Consider the following 17,110-nt stretch of genomic DNA (forward strand, 5'->3'; position numbering starts at 1 on the left):
AAGGAGAAGTCAACCTCAATCTGATAGGCCATTGTCTTATTCTCCCCATCGCTGATTCCTACTCATGGTATTGATCGCAAAGCTGTCCCCTTCACATCTCATCACATCACTCTGTGAAGAGCATCGCATCTATGTGTGTGTTTGTGTCAAGTCAAGTCTGATGGAAGATGTGGCGTGTGTGGGTGTGTGTGGGTGTGTGTGTGTCCCATTGGAAGAGTCGTCCCGCTGGGAGAAGACGGCCAAATTAGAACTCTTTTCTGTGAGGATATAGATCTATAGGTGGCAGGATCGCACGCTGGCACTCTGGAGGATCTGACTGCGGTCACTCCAGGTCTCAGGGGGATCAGAGGAGTGGAGCGCAGACATGCAGAGGGAGAGAGGCCTCTTCAAACTATTCGCCACACTGCTCGCCTACCTTCCCGTGCAGTAACACCCCACCTCCCCCTTCCCTACCCACACACACACACACACACACCCTCCTCTCCCTCCACCTCACCCCTGTGCCTCCTCCGCCATGCCTCACAGGCCCGTCTGTCACCCCTCTATAATTATGAGGAGTGAGAGTAATGTGTTGCAGTATGAATAGGATTGTCGGCCTGATTGTGATGTATAGGCTTTCATTACCATGTCCAGGCCTGTGCCCTTCGCCATGTAGGAAATCCTATTTAGGCCCTAATTTGGGAGCCTCCCCGACCGTCCCGCCTGATAGCAATCACACACAGTAATTGTGTGCTGGGGCAACTGACAGAGCGGAGGCTCAGACACGGAGAGAGAGAGAGGGAGAGAGGAAGAAAGATAGGAGGAGGAGGAGGAGGAGGAGGGAGGAGGGAGGAGGCGGTCCTGACAATGATATATCCGTATAGTTTGCTACATTATTCAACTCATCCTGTGCAGAATATGTATGTTTTTGTGTGTATCTGCTTATTTTAAGGCGGTTTGTTAGCCGGAGTAATTCCAGGGCCGTCCCGGTGAAACAGGACGTTCATGCGGAGGATTGAATGTTACCCGGCGCTCTCTCTCTCCCCTTTGCCTCGCTCTCATTCTACCTCAACCAGCTCTACGTATCTAATTGTCAGGAGCGTTGATGCTAACTCAATAATTATGATTTATGAGCCAATCTCCCCCAGATATCACACATTTCTCCCCTGATGTGATGACATCATGTAACCTGGCCCTCTAGCAATCAATATTTGTACATTTTTTCATGTCTAAGTTGTTAACTTGTTTAATATTTCATTAGTTCCTTTTCGAAGGAGAGTGTTTCTCTCTGCACCAACATTTATGCAGATCAGATCCCACTTATAGGCGTGTAGATAATGAATGTGTAATTGACTCATTTAAATACTGTTTGCCTGCAGGAGGGCCTTTGCATTAAATGTTTGATTGCCCTCATATTAACTGTCATTAATCCCCTCTACTCTTAATAAGGACTTTATGAGGCTTTCTTAAAACTTCTCATCTACCTCTCTATTCCCTCTGCATAATTAAGTAGAATATTCAAAAATATGGAAATGAAGAAGGTCCCGGGTTTTGACTAATGATCTTTACGCCGCAGATTTGTAATTAGAGGCAAACCTTTGCGTTTCCTCTCCTGCGCCGGGTTGTGGTTCATTACTTTGGGTCAATGTGGGTCGATGCGGCTAACTCCTCTGTTTAATGTCCAAATTGAAGCCTCTTTCATCACAAAGAGCGTTTACCTCAGACTGATAGAAGCGCCTGTACTCTCCCTGTATTTGCCGATACAAGGGTACTGTATAGGCGCTCGCACAGACACACTGAGATGCTGCAGCGGCCTTTACAGGAAGATGTATTGCACAGAGTGAACTTTTGACAGCCATTACTAACTGTCACTGCCCCAGAGTGGGTGAGAGACAAAAAACTTGTGTTTATAGCTTAACTGATCCTCTTATTCCTGCTACTCCTCCAGTCTCTCTGCTCTGCCCTAATCTCTCCGGGGGTCTTACTGGCCCAGGGTGACAAATGGGAAGGAGAGAGCAGTCAAGCGTGGGCTCTGCGGAGACACTCGGGGCCCAGGGTTTCACTAAGCCTCCTCAGCTCTGCCCTGGATCATCTCTGACATGGCCTGCACTAACCCCGAGGACACACAGGCCACAAACAAACGCAGGTACGTATACAGGCAGCCACACACAAGAGAGAGGGAGAGAGAGGGAGAGAGAGGGAGAGAGAGAGAGAGAGAGAGAGAGAGAGAGAGAATCAATGTGTACACACTGTATATGTACCCGTGTATACATCTACCACACACAGATAAACACGTGAACCCTCTCATCACTACACTGCACCTGACTTATTTGTCTCAGCTCCTTATACCACAAACTTCTCTCCCTCTCTCTCTCCCTCTCTCACACACACACACACACACGTTCAGCTGCAACCTCTCAAATTTCTAAGTTCAACCAGCAGCTACTGTATCTGGATGTCAGCTCCGAGCCGACGTCTCCCAATAAAACCCGGCCGGCTCTATTTCAGTCTATAGCCAGGCTCAATAAGAGCATGTACTAAATGATTACAATGTAATGAGTGTGTGTCTGTGTGGCTGTACTCAGAGCTGTGACACTGACAGCACACCAGTCTGGAACGCATGAAGCTGCCTTCTCTTCCCCCCCTTTCTCTCTCTCCCTCTCTCTCTCTCTCGCTCCGTCTCTCCATGCTCCTCTGCGCCCCGCTGCCTCTCAGCCACGGGATCAGCTGCAGGCGCTAATGAAACGTCAGTCAGGTAATTGAGGCTCTGGTGGTGGCGGGCCAGCCAGCCAGCCAGCCAGCCAGCCAGGCAAGCAGCCAGCGTGTGTGTGTGGGTGATGACATCGAGACGCGAGCGGCTGCAGGATCCCAATAAACCCCTATGGAGCGTCATAGGAACTGCTCCAGAGCCAGCAGAGTGGAAAACATTGCATTTACGCTGACATATCCCTGTCTTCCTGTTTGTGTTCGGGGGGGGGGAGGTGAAGTCTTTACGTGTGTAAGTTCAGTCGTCAACTTAACCAGAGATTGTTAACCAGCTGGGTGAAAGCTACTCTGGGTGTTCTGCCTGCAGCCATAGTGAAGGAGTCAGAGGTTAAAATCCTCTGTTATTGCACCCTAGAGTGATGTTACCATCCCGACCATCCATTGACCCGCTCAGCGCCCCCAGTGAGTTATGGGTAATGTTTAATTCTCTCGCTGTGACAGCTGTGGATCCGCATGGTAAATTGGATTTTTTTCTTCTTTGTTAGGGAGGTGGCGGGGAAGGTAAGAGCGGCGCTGTGCCGAGGTAACTCTGTCACATATTGTTCACAGGCTTCTCCATCTCTGGCTGACAAATCAAATCAGGCCCATTTGTGTCTGAGGTGCTGCTGGAGGGACAGAATGGAGCTGCTCTATACAAACTGCTCTTGTTTATAGTCGGCCGGCAATCACAGCTCTGACCGGTGTCACGCTCTTCATCACGCACACACGCCCAGGCTACAAAAACACAGGCAGCACAACAGCCACACACACACACACACTCGGAGACTTGCTTTTAGCTTGGTAAATCCACGCATACACACTTTCATTATCGGCCCCTCCTCAATCAACACACAGCTTAAATGCAACTTTAATTTGCTTAGAATTTCATTTAATGAGCTTTTGTTATTATACTGTGACGCTGTGTAAGAAATGATAGTTTAGCTGGAGTGAAGGTTTTTTTTATTTAATACTTAAACCTAAACTCACTCAAACGTCCTCCTGTGCATAATGATCACAGATTATGCAGGACAGATATGAAGTTCAAACGAGGTGAAGCTGCTGACTGGAGTCTGTGTGAGGGAACGTATAAGAACATCTGTGTGAAATCAAGACATCATCAACCTAAATTCAGCTGATGAGTCAGATCTGTCCCAGTCATTCTGTACAGCCTACCTGACTAAAGACACTCATACTCTGCTCCTCCTCATAGTCCTTCTCCCACTCTTCCATCCCTCCTCCTTTCCTTCAAGGTGTCCTTACACACACCTGATCAAAGATGTTCCCAAGAGAAGCCGAGTCAGAGGGAATAGGAAGTCTAGATTTAGTCCCCAGTCCCAGTCCCTCCTCTCCACTCCTCTCCACTCTCTTGTACCTCCCTACCCTCGGGGCGTTCATGTGGAGAGTGGACAGAGGGGTTAATGCCTCGCTGTAAGCACTGCTTAGCACCAGTGATTGGGTTTGCGTTTGTAGCAGTCCTCTTCCTCCCTCCCCCCCCCACTCCCACAAGCAAAAAGAATCCAGTGGAAATGACTTCCACTGTCCGGCCCTGCAGGCACGGGAGATTCTCTGACCCCCGGTTTGGACCCCCCTCCTCTGTGTGTGAGGCGGCTCAGGGTCCCACAGGGCACACAGGTGAATTTGATCTGGAACAATGATTAAAAGTTTTCTCCCTCAAGGTGACCTAGAAACTGGAGGAGGTGAAAGTCAAAGAGGGCGACGCAGCAATGAGAGTGTGTGTGTGTGTGTGTGTGTGTGTGTGTGTATAGCTGAAGGTCTGTTTTGGAGACTCGCTCCAGCCTTTATAATAAGTGTTCAATCCCGATCTTGTGAAGAAAAGTATCAGGCTGGCTCCCCCCTGTCCTCACACTCCTATTGCTCCTCCTGCGCCTCTTTCCCTTGAAGTAATCAGTGATTGTATGTGACATGATAAGTATAAAGCGCCGCGCCTGGGAAAGGAAAGCATCAGCAATCCAATCATTGTCACATCAGCGATTACCTCAAGGCAAGATGTATTTGAACAGGGTTCTATCACATCTGCTATTACCTGCCTCTTCCTGTCTCATGTCCCTCACCGCACATCTTTTCTCTTAACTGTGTGTTCAATCACCGGCGCCGCTGTCGCCGGCCTGGTGCGGCCCGATGACCCCCCCCCCCCCCCCCTCGACAGTGACGTATGCCTGCGATTAGCCTGGATACAGTTCAATTATGATAAACAGCCAGCGCACCTCTTAGGCTGTGATTAAAGCCTCAGCCCGGGCTTGATAAAGAGATCCCATCTCAATGCCATCACACACACATTATAAGACACTCCGCCATGCTGTTCTGCCTCATGCTTTTCACATCAGTGTTGCTGAATGTACACCCAGGGAGCCCAGGATCTAGAGGGAAGCTGCCGGGGGTCTTTATCATCCACATGTGGCCGGTGATGCATGTTGCCCACCTATTTTCAATTGGAGCTGGTATTTATTAATAACCTCCCACCTTCTTCAAGCCCATCTTACCACATACCTGCCATATAACGGGAGACGGGGTTAGATATTGAGACAGAGAGAGAGAGAGAGAGAGAGAGAGAGAGAGAGAGAGAGAGAGAGAAGCCCGGATTTGATAAATGGATGAGCGGTGATGAAAAGAAAGATATGAAAGGAGAGAGAGGAAGAGGAAAGAGCATTAATCCAGCAGTAGGCCCGGTGGAGAGAGGGAGCGAGAAGGGGAGAGAGAGAGAGAGAGGAGGAAGCAAAAGAAAGATGGCCTCTCGCCTGTGTTCTGTCAAGGGAGAAATTACACATTTACCCAGGTTTTTTCAAGCAACGATGGGTTCCATAGATCAAACCATTGGATTTATGAGCCAATTTTCAACATGAAATATAGACACAGAGAATCCATTCTGCCCATGTTTACTTGCCTTCTCCAACCGGCTCTCTCTCAATCAAAGGGCCTCCGGCGTGTGTGGATGGGTTCACTCTCATAACCTGCAGTGCTTAGCAGAGCCGTAAATGAAGATGTTCTGATGGTCAGTGGCTTTGTTATCATATTTCTGCTCACATGACGGACTTCCCAGACTCGACAAGAAGGTCCGTGTTACTTTGATGAATGTGTGTCCGTCTAATGGCCCTGCCTCCGTGCTGTGATTGATTCAACTGAGAGAAAGAAAGAAACTCACAAATCCTTTAAGGTTAATGTAGAATAATGTTGAAGCTTATTTTAAAACACAAAAACAGGGGAAATTTCATTAAAATCTAAAAACAAATTGATTGCATTCTATTTTAAATGTTTTAGTTACCCAGTGAAGGAAACACACACTGCAGTAACATACACACACTCTTCTTAAGGGCCAGACAAACCTCTCTGTGAAATTTGCATAGAAATTAATGTCTAAGTGGGCTAAACGACATAATTGACATGCAATTAGTGATATTATGGGGGGAAAAATCCTAATGAAGTTTCCTCGGCTGTGCCAACCTGAGAATGATCACTGCTTAATTATCATATTAATGAAGTCATTAGTTGTCACTTAACTTAAATGACAGCTAAGGTAAGAATGTCATGATCCTATAATTTCCACTGCAAATGTGTATTCACCACTAATTACCTCTATGGTCGGATCTCATCTGAGAGAGAGCGGCGGATACTTGAGAGGTGAAAGGTCGCGGCGTGTTCCTGCGCTGGCATGAAGTTTGCATAACACACGGGCGGAAACACAACAATGAGGTTTATTCAATCAATGACTTTAAGTATCTTCAAGGTCGCCTGAGGACAGGTTGACAGAGATCAGCTTCAGCACTCCAGCAGACGGTAGACAGAGAGAGAGAGAGCAGCGTTGTGGGGGTGCAGGGGATGCTGGGGGGAGCGGCACTACAGGCTAATACAAAAACACATTTCCAGTAAACACTGTGGCATGATGAAGCTACAAAAAAAACTCCGATTGGCCAAACGAGCCGAGCGGCCCTGCGATCCTCCGACTCTTACAGTCTCTTCTTTCATTCCAATTCATTTCAATTACCGGCTCCTTCCCACTTTCTCCCCCGTGTCCCGATTAGCTCAGCCTGGCAATTTACAGTTGATCTCACCTCATCTGAGGCCGAGCAAAGGCCCGGGCAGGCAGAGGAACAGTAATGGAATGAAATGTCACTCAGCCGCTGCCTTTGTCACAGTGATGGTGGGCGAGGCTGGAGAGGTGGCACGGGCTCATTAGCTGGAAAAGGTTGAATCTATTGCTTGTGTGTGTGTGTGTGCTTGGTGTGTGTGTTTGGTGTGTGTGATCCAGGATGCTGCTACATACATGAACAGCCATATTGTATCCGACTCCCCGGTGTCTCTTGTCCAGACCGGAGTAACACACACACACACACAGTCTTCTGTCCTCCACTGAGCACCGGCCAGTCGACCCGTCCTCATCAAGGCTTCTTCACCTTCTTCACTGAAGACGAGCTGGACGCTGATTCTCTTCGTTTACGCTGCAATGTAGAAGACAAATTCATAAAATTAGTGCACAATTTAAACATTTTGTCTGATGATTAAACTCTAAGCAGTGATCTGGTTTGGATCTTTACCGAGTTCGGGGTGAGCGGCGCTCCTACGACGTCGATGATCTGCTCCTTGGCCTCCACCTTGATGTCGTCTGTGCTGAGCCAGGCCTGTCCTTCTCCCCCTGGGACGGACGGGGCTGTGCTGTTGCTGACGTTGGGTTCCCCTCCCAGCGGCAGGGCGGCCATCAAGGACCCTACCGACCCGCCGCACACGCCTCCGCTCCCGGCCTTCAGGAGCGCCTCGTAGCGGTGGCGCAGCATCTGCTGCTCGTATTCGCAGTTGCTGTGTGCCTGCTTGAGCTCGTAGAGCAGCACCAGGTCGCTACGCAGCTCGTTGAACATCTGCACGATCTCCTCTGTGGGCATGGGGTTGAGATCTGGAGCCACAGAAGGAAACAAAGGCAAGCTGAGCAAACCTTACATCCAAACTCACCCGGCTCTAAATGACTGCAGAACCACTTTACAATACATTTACAAAGAAGCAGAAGTGTTATAACAGTCAGGATCTGACAGAGCCGAGGGTCACTTTACTCTTTAAAGTAAAAACTTTCTATATGAGAGCTTATAAATCACAGAAACGTTGGGCCGCCTGCTGAGGTCATTTCACACTCACCCACTCCTTGCTCGATCAGGATCTGCTCAATGGCCTTGATCTTCTTCTGGGTTACTGAGCCTGGTATTTTCATCTGCAACACGCACACACACACACACACACACACACAGACACACAGACACACACACACACACACACACCCTTGACTTAAGTTGCAGGAGATATTAGGATAAACGGCTCCACCTCGAGGCTTTTAATTCCTATGAAATGCACTTCAGCGGGCCAGATCAAAATGTCTTCATCCACTGAACTCTGTCTGACTGATTAGTTCTTCGGGACTCTCTTCACTCCTTTAGCCGCACTAATGCATTTTCCATAGAGAGCGTCAGAGCGGCGGCTCCTCATCAGTCTTGTAGATGAATAAGTCTCCCCTGCCGAGTCTCACAGATACGAGCCGCTCACTAACAGCATTAATCATCATCGTGCTAATGAGAGATCGCCGACTCAAGTCAAACACTCCGCTTGCTCACACACTCGTACATCAACACTATTGGTCATGAATTTCTATAAATTGTCCCGGCTGGGGAACTGATAGCTCAGCTGCTCCAGTAGGTTTCTACTTTCTGGAGGTTATACTAGTTCTGATAAGACGTTTGGGACGTTCCTCCTTGGTTCAGAGCTCTAATCTAATCAGGAGTGTGAGGTCTGATATCCGGGCTTCATTTTGTCCTGAATGGGAGGAGTTAGGCGTTGGACTCACCCTCTGGCTGCGCAGCGTGACCACGGCTGATTTCATGTCAGGGAATTTGATGCCGGCCGTCTCAGGAACGGTCTGTGAAAGCAGAGAGGACTGAGTGACACAGACATGACAGCTCTCTGAACGTGACACACACACCACGGAGCCCAACATCTGAGACAATCATGAAACGGCCTCATGATCTCTTGAGGTTAAACAGCTCACTTAAAAATGAAGTATGTGACACAAAATATCAAGACAACAAACACTGAGCTGAATCAGATGATTTGGTTTGCTGGCCAATTTCTCTCCAATATGAATGATGGACAGGTGCTGTGATTCTTGTTTCGTGTGTGTGTGTGTGTGTGTGTGTGTGTCATACCGGTTTCTCCGTCTCTCTTTTCTGCGTGAGCTTCTTCTTGGAGACTCTCTTCTCCGCTCGCCTCAGCTCTGCAGTGTTGTCAGCCGCCTTGATGAGCTTCTGCAGATCCTGGGTCTTCTTCTCGCGCTCCTTCTTCCGCGTCTCGATCTTCCTCAGCTCCTGAATGAGATATTCCTCTTCTGCCACCTGCAGGCAAAACAGGGGAGGTGCACTGTTAATATTTCACAAACCTTCTTCTTGCAGGATTCAGGATCGCTTGTTTTTAATCTGAAATGTCCTTCTCCAACTGTCTGATATCATTCTTTAGCTTTTCCAATAAAACAGAACTTCCAAATTAAATACTAACTTGTTCCGGTGTGCGATTGAAGAGTTTCTCCAGCTGCTCTTTGCGGCGTCTTTCATGTCCGGCATCAAACACGTAGATCTTGGGCTCCGTCCCTGAAGGTGCACGAACTTTTGTCAGCTTACCGCAAATGCTGTAGTATCTCTCCTTCAGGTCCTCCACAGATCGCTTCTGAAAGCACATACAGAGGGATTATAGTGACATCATTATGACTGAACGTAGAGCGAGCGAGGGGGCGAGCGACTGAGCAACTCACTCTGTACTGCTGGTGGTCGTAGCGGTCGTGAACGACAACGAAGCGCAGGTCAAACCGCTTGCACAGATCAAACAGGTGGTCCGTCTCTGCTTTAGTCCAGCCGTCGTCATGGAGATGCATCTGATACTCCTGCTCCGAGTACACTGGAACCTGAACCGTCTATACACAACACAGAACATACAGCGTGTGAGTATGAGGGACACACAACTACAAACCCTTTGATTATAAAATAACTAACAGCCGTCCTTCCTACCTTGTTGAAGCGGGCGAAGGGATAGTCCTTCCCCTCCTCCGCCACGCGCCGCCAGTGGTGGAAGATGGCTCCGTCCCTGCGAGCTGGGTTGGTAAAGGGCATCCATTTCCACGGACGCACCTTCTTACAGCCCAGCTTAGCTTTGACTGTCCTGTAGCCCTGCGTGGTGTCGCTGGGCAGCAGAGGAGGAGCGTCTCTGTGGAGGAACGGGACTATGAGCTTTCAAACAACAGGAAACAACAAGCTGCTACTCCAGGTCTGAACCTTTTAATCAGACCCTGCTGTAATGTAAAAAGGCCGTACTTCTTATCTGAGTACAGCAGAGCGTAGACCTCTCGGTGCATCCCCTCTGGTCTCTTGAAGGTCAGGGTCTCTGTCGCCTTCTTCTTTTTCTGAGACATTCGATGGAGAAAGTTATCAAAACATAAGTACAACTGTCAAACACAAGAGGCCAGCATCTGAACACTGGAGCTGGTGGAATGGTTGATATTCTGAGCAACAAACTGATTATCTGTGTGTATTTGTGGTCCCGTGTCAGACAGAGACGCCTTGGGTGGGTGTGTGTGTGCGTCTGTGTGTCTGTTTCATCCTCACCTTGTCTGAGTTGATGAGGTCTTTCTTGCTGATGGGTCCGTCATTCTCCCCTCCGGTCAGCTCCAGAATGTCCCTCACATCCGCACCGGTAGTCATGATTACTTGGTCGTAAATTGAGGTTTCCTACTTAAGAGTGAAACGTAAATAAAATCAAACCTGCGCGGATAACACTGCACTGTCCGCCGGGTACGAAGCCTAGCTACGGGCTAACACTAGCATTTCTGATTTAACCTCACAGCGCCGCAAGGGACACGCAATTATATATTTAGTTAGATATGTCTATTTAATTCGTCATTTCGCCGTTTTGTACACGTGAAATATATTTAGATTTAGATTTTGATAGAAAAAAGTGAACGCTATTGTGAGGTCCGGTAGCAACAAGCTCGCTAGCGAGCCTCTCTGTTATGATTTCCGGTTGCGAACGTCGTTGCTGCAAGTCTACTCGACTTGTCGCCCCCGTAAGGTCTGGCGGTGCACTGCAGTATCACTTGACTATTTTAACAAAGAACACAGAAGCACAAAGTTCTATCCTTAAACACGAGATAAGAGAAACAAACAATCCGTGAAAAAGTATGCACTTCATCACGTCCAGTCTGTAGTTTTGTGATAAATATACATACACAACATAAACAAACACAACATTACACACATCTCATTGAGCACCCGTAGATTTATTTTGAGTGATAATTATCCTGACCCTATTTAATCCCTTTAGAATAATTAATCATTAATAATTAATTTAAAAATCAGAGAGAACTGTACACACACGTCACACACACACAGTAGGAGAGGGTGGAGCGTATATCCTAGGAAACCAACAACAAACCTACATGTGACAAGTGTTCCACACAGTTTCCGCACTAACTGTAGTTGTCGAGTGTAAGGGGACAGCGATGCCCGCGCAGGAGGAAGCGGCGAGCATCGGTAAGGTGCTGAGCTTCCTCGCAGACTGGGACCGAGGCGACGGGACGGTGCGCGGCCACATGCTGAGCGCCTTCGTGAGCCAAAACTGCGGGAGGACGTTTGTGGAGCTTGAGCTGCAGTTTGCGCAGGTCGCCAGCCTCTATCTGGCCAGACTCACCACATGGATGAGACTGACGTATCCTTCATCGATCCAGGGGCTGTACATTAGAATGACATCATATTTATTGCAGTAATAATGAAAAGAGACATATAACAATGCGTGTTAGAAACCACAGTGTGCAGCATGTTGTGATTTGTACTGTACACAATTTTTCATTACAAAAAACTACAACAGTATGCGCAGTTAACAATTCAGATCTTTATCAAATAAAAATTGTGCGTTTATAGTTAATGTTAAAACTGTTGCTTTCACAGTCCTTCACCAAACAACTAGTTACATGTTTGGGACGTTTTTGGGCCTCCAGCTGAAAGCAATTGGGGTTTTCCTTTCTGCATCATGCCAGTGAGTGAGATGCCATGACCATATATGTGTACACATTATGTTTGTGTATGCAGTTTCATCAGTGACTCTCTTTGTCACACACTGCAGCGATCAGTACCTAATGGAGTTCCTCGAGGATGGAGGCATCCCCACTCTCCTGGACATCTTGAGCCGCTCGCAGAGCAAGGAGGAGGACAAGACGGAAGTTCTGCAGCTCCTGCTCACAATCTCTAATGCTGGCCGCAAGTACAAAGAGATCATCTGTGAAAGCCATGGTACGTTTAGAGATCATAAACCAGAAAGAGTTAAAATGTGCAAATGATCTCCCCATTGACCCACTGGATCAGTGGATTGGATCAGAGGGAGCCTATGTATGACCTTTGACCTTTATTTTTCCTGTTTGAAGGTGTGAGAGCCGTAGCAGAATGCATGGCCAAGTCAAATGCAGACGAAATCCAAGTGACAGCGTGGATGCTGCTGGATTCCCTGTCTAAAGGAAACCCCAAATATCAAAGCCAAGTCCATAAAAGCCTGAACGCAATCACGCCAAACAGTGCTGTGTCCTCTGACAGAAAGGAGAGCGGCTCCGTCCAGACCCTGCCTCCCCAGGACACGTCTCTGTAGAATGCCTTCTGTGCCTTCTCTGTACTATGCCAATAAATACCTAACTTTACCTCACAATCTGACCATTTTGTTTCATTTTTCGCCTTTTACTTATTTTTTAAAGATAACATAAGATCATTAGTGATTTAAGTTTATTATTTATAAATATATCACAAATAGATATTATCATGACTTATACACATATTTGGCGCGTTTTAACATTTGTTTTAGTTCTTCTATTTCACCTCCCTCACCGGATATGCTGTTGACGGAAGTGGGTGTTTCCTGCCTGCTCATTGGTCGAGAGCTGACTGCCTCGGTTCCATGTGGCGGGAGCGGAGCTGTGCTCAGTGAAATCATAAACATATTCCAGCACATGTGGAGTTTAACTATGAGCAGGCTACGATCAGCGATGCACGGAGGGAAACGATCTGCGCGGGAAATGACACAGACCGCGACAACAAAGCGGAGGAGGTCAAAGCCCGCAGCGAAAGAAGGTAGAAGATGTACTTACGCAAACACACACATGTTGTTTTACTTCAGAAACGATCAACAGATTCGTAAACACGAATCGGCATGTGGACGGACATTTAATATTCCCTATACGATGCATTGCCTTTCACATTAAAAGCATCGCCTATACTGTGTAACACGAGTCCTACAAAAACAATAAACAGTACAGGATCGTGCACGGTGGCAAACATCCCACTAACAAACAACACACACTGTTTGTGTTTGCATACGTCAGAGTTGTCACCTTGTTTAACTGTTTATTATCAAAGTAATCTCACGCGTTTCCCTTCTATGTCTGTAAAAACGATGAAACCAGAGATTGAACCATCTACCTCACCGTCCACATACCACACATTCCATGATCCAGCTGATGTGGAGCGGCTGCGGTCTCAGCTCCTTAGCTGGTATGATGAGGAGAAGCGAGAGCTGCCATGGAGGACTGTGGTAAACAACATGACACAGTCATATCACTGCTTTATAACAAGATGATTAGACAATAACATGTGTTTCATTAATTATAATATATCACAGGAATTCAAATCTAAGACAGACAACAATCAGTCATTGTTACTATGCCTTATGACTGATAGTCCTGCTGTATGTTTCTGACAGGCTAAGACAGAGCCAGACCTCAATATCCGGACGTATGCAGGTAAGACGAAGCACTTATCACCAAGTATGTCTTTGAATGCACCACACAGCTTTTTACACGTCACTTCTGGTCTTTCTTTAGTGTGGGTTTCAGAAATCATGTTGCAGCAGACCCAAGTCGCCACTGTGATCGACTATTACAACAAATGGATGAAGGTAGGCAACACTGAGGGATCCCTAACACTGAACATCTGCTGATACTTTGATCCCACTGAGTGTGTTTCATCACGTTGTTCCAGAGGTGGCCCACCCTGCAGGATCTGGCAGCTGCTACGCTAGAGGTGATAACTAAAAGCATTTTATTGATGATACAGTGAGACCAAAATTACTTTGTTTTCCAATTTAAGTTTTTGATTTTAACCTTGGATAGGAAGTGAACCAGATGTGGTCCGGCCTTGGCTACTACTCCCGTGGAAAAAGACTTCATGAAGGAGCCCAGAAGGTCTGAGTCACTTTGCTCTCACTGCACCAAACACAGCATGAACCTGCATTAGTTGTGTGTTTCAGTACAAAGATTTATGACATGGCGCCTAAAGTTAATGCTGTAATTACCATGGTGACATGCTGTTATTTGTAATTATTAGTTCCTACAGAGTGAGAAGCAAACAGATCTGAGTAGAATCTGATCTGTTTTGTTTTAGGTGGTGTCAGAGCTAAATGGAGAGATGCCTCAGACAGTTGATAGCCTCCTGAGACAGCTGCCCGGAGTGGGACGCTACACTGCTGCAGCTATAGGATCTATTGCACTGGGGCAGGTTGGTCAGTAGATAGACAGACAGACACACACACACACACACACACACACACACACACACACACACACACACACACACACACACACACACACACACACGCTATAGGCCATATTTCACAAAAGTGTTGACACTGTGATGATGATGATGAAAATGACCACTCTTGCCTAGGTAACTGGAGTTGTTGATGGCAACGTGATTCGTGTGCTGTGTCGCCTGAGGGCCATCGGAGCTGACAGCACGAGCCCTGTGGTGACAGAGGCACTTTGGTGAGAATGAGCTCCTTAATATTTACTGTAATTACATGAAATATTAATAAATATACTAATATTAGGTTTATTCTAGTTGTTTATGATTTGCTGTAAATGATGAGAGGGCGTTAGTTGGACAGTTGCTAAAATCTTCTGTACTCTTTCAGGGGTCTTGCTAATATGCTGGTGGACCCCGAGAGACCTGGTGACTTCAACCAAGCCATGATGGAGCTGGGGGCACGAGTCTGTACCCCTAAAGCTCCCCTCTGTAGCAAGTGTCCCATACAGGCTCACTGCCACTCCTATAGAAAGGTATAGAACTCACAAAAAGTGTTGTGGCTTGAACTTGATCTGTGTAAACTTTGTGAAGACCATTAATGCCTTGGATTGAAACAGAAAGTTTTGCTGGCAGCCCCACTGCTATGGTGATAGTTTGCTTATCCAGTATGTGTGTGTGCAGGTTAACATCAAACAAGAGAAAAACTCTAAGAAGCTCTTGGGGAAACAAAAACCTTCAATGATGCCTGATATAGAAGACTGCAGTAAGTGTCCCACATTCTTCTCACTCTGTCATCATATTAAGCCCCTGCATCATACCTGGACTCTTGAGGGTCTACTTGCCTGAACTTATGTAGCTGTCCATCCTGCTTAGTGGTTCTGACGGTGTCCTCTTCCTCAGTGGGCAGTGGAACATGTCAGCTGTGTCCCACGGAGCCCTGGGATCATGATTTGGGCGTTCAGAACTTCCCCAGAAAGCCAGCGAAGAAGCCGCCCAGGGTGGAGAGAACTCTGACCTGCGTGGCGATCCGATCAGGAGAGTCGGGAGAGGACGAGTACCTGCTCACACAGAGACCAAACAAAGGTCAGTGCTGCATGCCAACTGTGACTCTGAGTGCAAGATGATACAATTAGTTATACATTAATAAACCTGTGTGTTTGTCTGACAGGATTGCTGGCAGGCATGTGGGAGTTTCCCAGTCTGTTGCTGGAGAGTGAGAGCACAGAGATGAAGCAGAAGGGAGCGCTGTGTGCAGAGCTCGGCAGGATACTGGGAGTCCGTTTGACCGAAAGCACCATTCAGTTTGTTGGCGAGTTATGTGTGACATCTGCCGCTCATATTCACACACACACACACACACTCTTTAGCAGCCTTGTGATTGTGATTGATTGGCTGCTTGCAGGTGGTTCATATCTTCTCCCACATCCACCAGACGTACGTGGTGTACAGTGTGTGTCTGAAGGATGGCACTGACACGCAAACACACACTGAAAACACACAGTGGCTCAACACATCTGCTCTGCACGAAGCTGCTGTCTCCACAGGGGTCAAAAAGGTGCGTGGATCTCACAGTTGATTTATTTTACATCCAATTACATCATCTATAACACTTCATTGTAACATTTCAGATACAGTATTAAAGATATATGAGGGGGAGAAGCTGGAACAATTCAGTTGCCTTCTCCTCATTCTCCAGTAGGGGGCAGGCACAACTTACCAGCCATCTCCTTCACTTGTCAACTCATCATATTCTACAACATCACTCTGTTTGACTCACATCACATATAAAGGATTTAATCAAAACACTTAGCAGCCCCAAAGTACAACACTCTTCATCATCTTAAACGACTCAGCTCTTCCTCCTGAACTGACAGTGTAGATTCAGACAGCAGCCCTTAACTTGTGCTCACTGGCAAATATGGTTAAATCTCTTGTTTTGTGTTAAAATAAGCCAAGCTCACAGAGATGTGATAACTGCCCACATCTGTAATCTGTGTCATGAAAGAGATCAACATGTCCACTCTCCCACAGATTGTGAAGCTTTACGACTCTGTGGCGAGGCAAGAGGATGAAACTTCAAAGGCGAGTGGTTTTTCCGTTTGATAATGTGCCGTGACTGTGACTTGCACTGCGGAAATAACTGGTGTCAGCTGTGTCATTTGTTTCTGCTCGTCTCACACAGGATGGAAAGAGACGGAAACATGCCGGTGCAAAGAAGGACAAGAAACAGGAGAAGTCGAGACAGACAGGAGTGAGTGGAGGCAAACAGCTCAGCCTCAGCTCCTTCTTCAAGACTCTGAAACAGGAAACCTGACTACAACGCTGCATCATACAAAGGGACTTGTTTTACATGCAACACTGTAATATTTGTTTTACTAAAATGTAATCAATCATGTTTTTATCGTGTTTTTATCACAATAAGGAGTTCGTTTTTCTATGACATGGTATTAAAAAATGGACATCAAGCTTTCCTCATCACCGTCATTGAAAACACACACACTCCTGCCTTGTGTGTACCTTTTCACCAGAATATCAAAAAGCTCCTCATAGTTTTAAAGTAAACTGTACGCTTGCATAGTGAGAACAGCTAATATGCTTCCTGCTGCTGCTTCAATTCAAGAGGGTTGACTGATTACTTCTTCATACATGACAAAGCCTCATCTACAGGACAGAGGAGGTCACTTCACCAGTATGAAAGTGAAGTCAATCATATGGCTGCGATCGTGTGGCCTTCACACTCACCACATTTCAACACCAGATTGGAACACATTTCAAAACAAAGTGTTTGT

The 17,110-nt window shown here is 46.9% G+C and overlaps 3 protein-coding genes across 3 annotated transcripts; 2 read left to right on the forward strand and 1 right to left on the reverse strand.

Moving 5' to 3' along the window:
* Window positions 1–6,049: 6,049 nt before the first annotated feature.
* On the reverse strand, window positions 6,050–10,887 carry dmap1 (DNA methyltransferase 1 associated protein 1). Its single transcript, XM_076153168.1, has 10 exons — window positions 10,368–10,887; window positions 10,077–10,165; window positions 9,774–9,969; window positions 9,521–9,679; window positions 9,268–9,435; window positions 8,922–9,107; window positions 8,564–8,635; window positions 7,864–7,936; window positions 7,275–7,627; window positions 6,050–7,178 (listed from the first exon to the last, which is right to left on the reverse strand). The coding sequence occupies exons 1-10, from the start codon at window positions 10,461–10,463 to the stop codon at window positions 7,119–7,121; spliced, it is 1,452 nt and encodes a 483-aa protein (XP_076009283.1). The 5' UTR covers window positions 10,464–10,887; the 3' UTR covers window positions 6,050–7,118.
* A 373-nt stretch (window positions 10,888–11,260) lies between these two features.
* On the forward strand, window positions 11,261–12,396 carry armh1 (armadillo like helical domain containing 1). The gene is made up of 4 exons (XM_076153124.1): window positions 11,261–11,466; window positions 11,725–11,793; window positions 11,881–12,047; window positions 12,179–12,396. Exons 1-4 carry the CDS (start codon window positions 11,261–11,263, stop codon window positions 12,394–12,396), a joined length of 660 nt encoding a protein of 219 aa, XP_076009239.1.
* A 335-nt stretch (window positions 12,397–12,731) lies between these two features.
* Window positions 12,732–16,716, forward strand: mutyh (mutY DNA glycosylase). The gene is made up of 15 exons (XM_076153167.1): window positions 12,732–12,872; window positions 13,205–13,332; window positions 13,501–13,540; window positions 13,622–13,695; window positions 13,779–13,820; window positions 13,910–13,981; window positions 14,181–14,294; window positions 14,463–14,560; window positions 14,710–14,854; window positions 15,003–15,084; window positions 15,222–15,404; window positions 15,490–15,633; window positions 15,722–15,876; window positions 16,353–16,403; window positions 16,504–16,716. Exons 1-15 carry the CDS (start codon window positions 12,752–12,754, stop codon window positions 16,633–16,635), a joined length of 1,581 nt encoding a protein of 526 aa, XP_076009282.1. The 5' UTR covers window positions 12,732–12,751; the 3' UTR covers window positions 16,636–16,716.
* The last annotated feature ends 394 nt before the right edge of the window (window positions 16,717–17,110 follow it).

Source organism: Genypterus blacodes, unplaced genomic scaffold (genome assembly GCF_046128005.1).
Source record: "Genypterus blacodes isolate CSIRO-AG114 ecotype Tasmania unplaced genomic scaffold, CSIRO-AGI_Gbla_v1 ptg000058l_1, whole genome shotgun sequence".
NCBI lineage: Eukaryota > Metazoa > Chordata > Actinopteri > Ophidiiformes > Ophidiidae > Genypterus > Genypterus blacodes.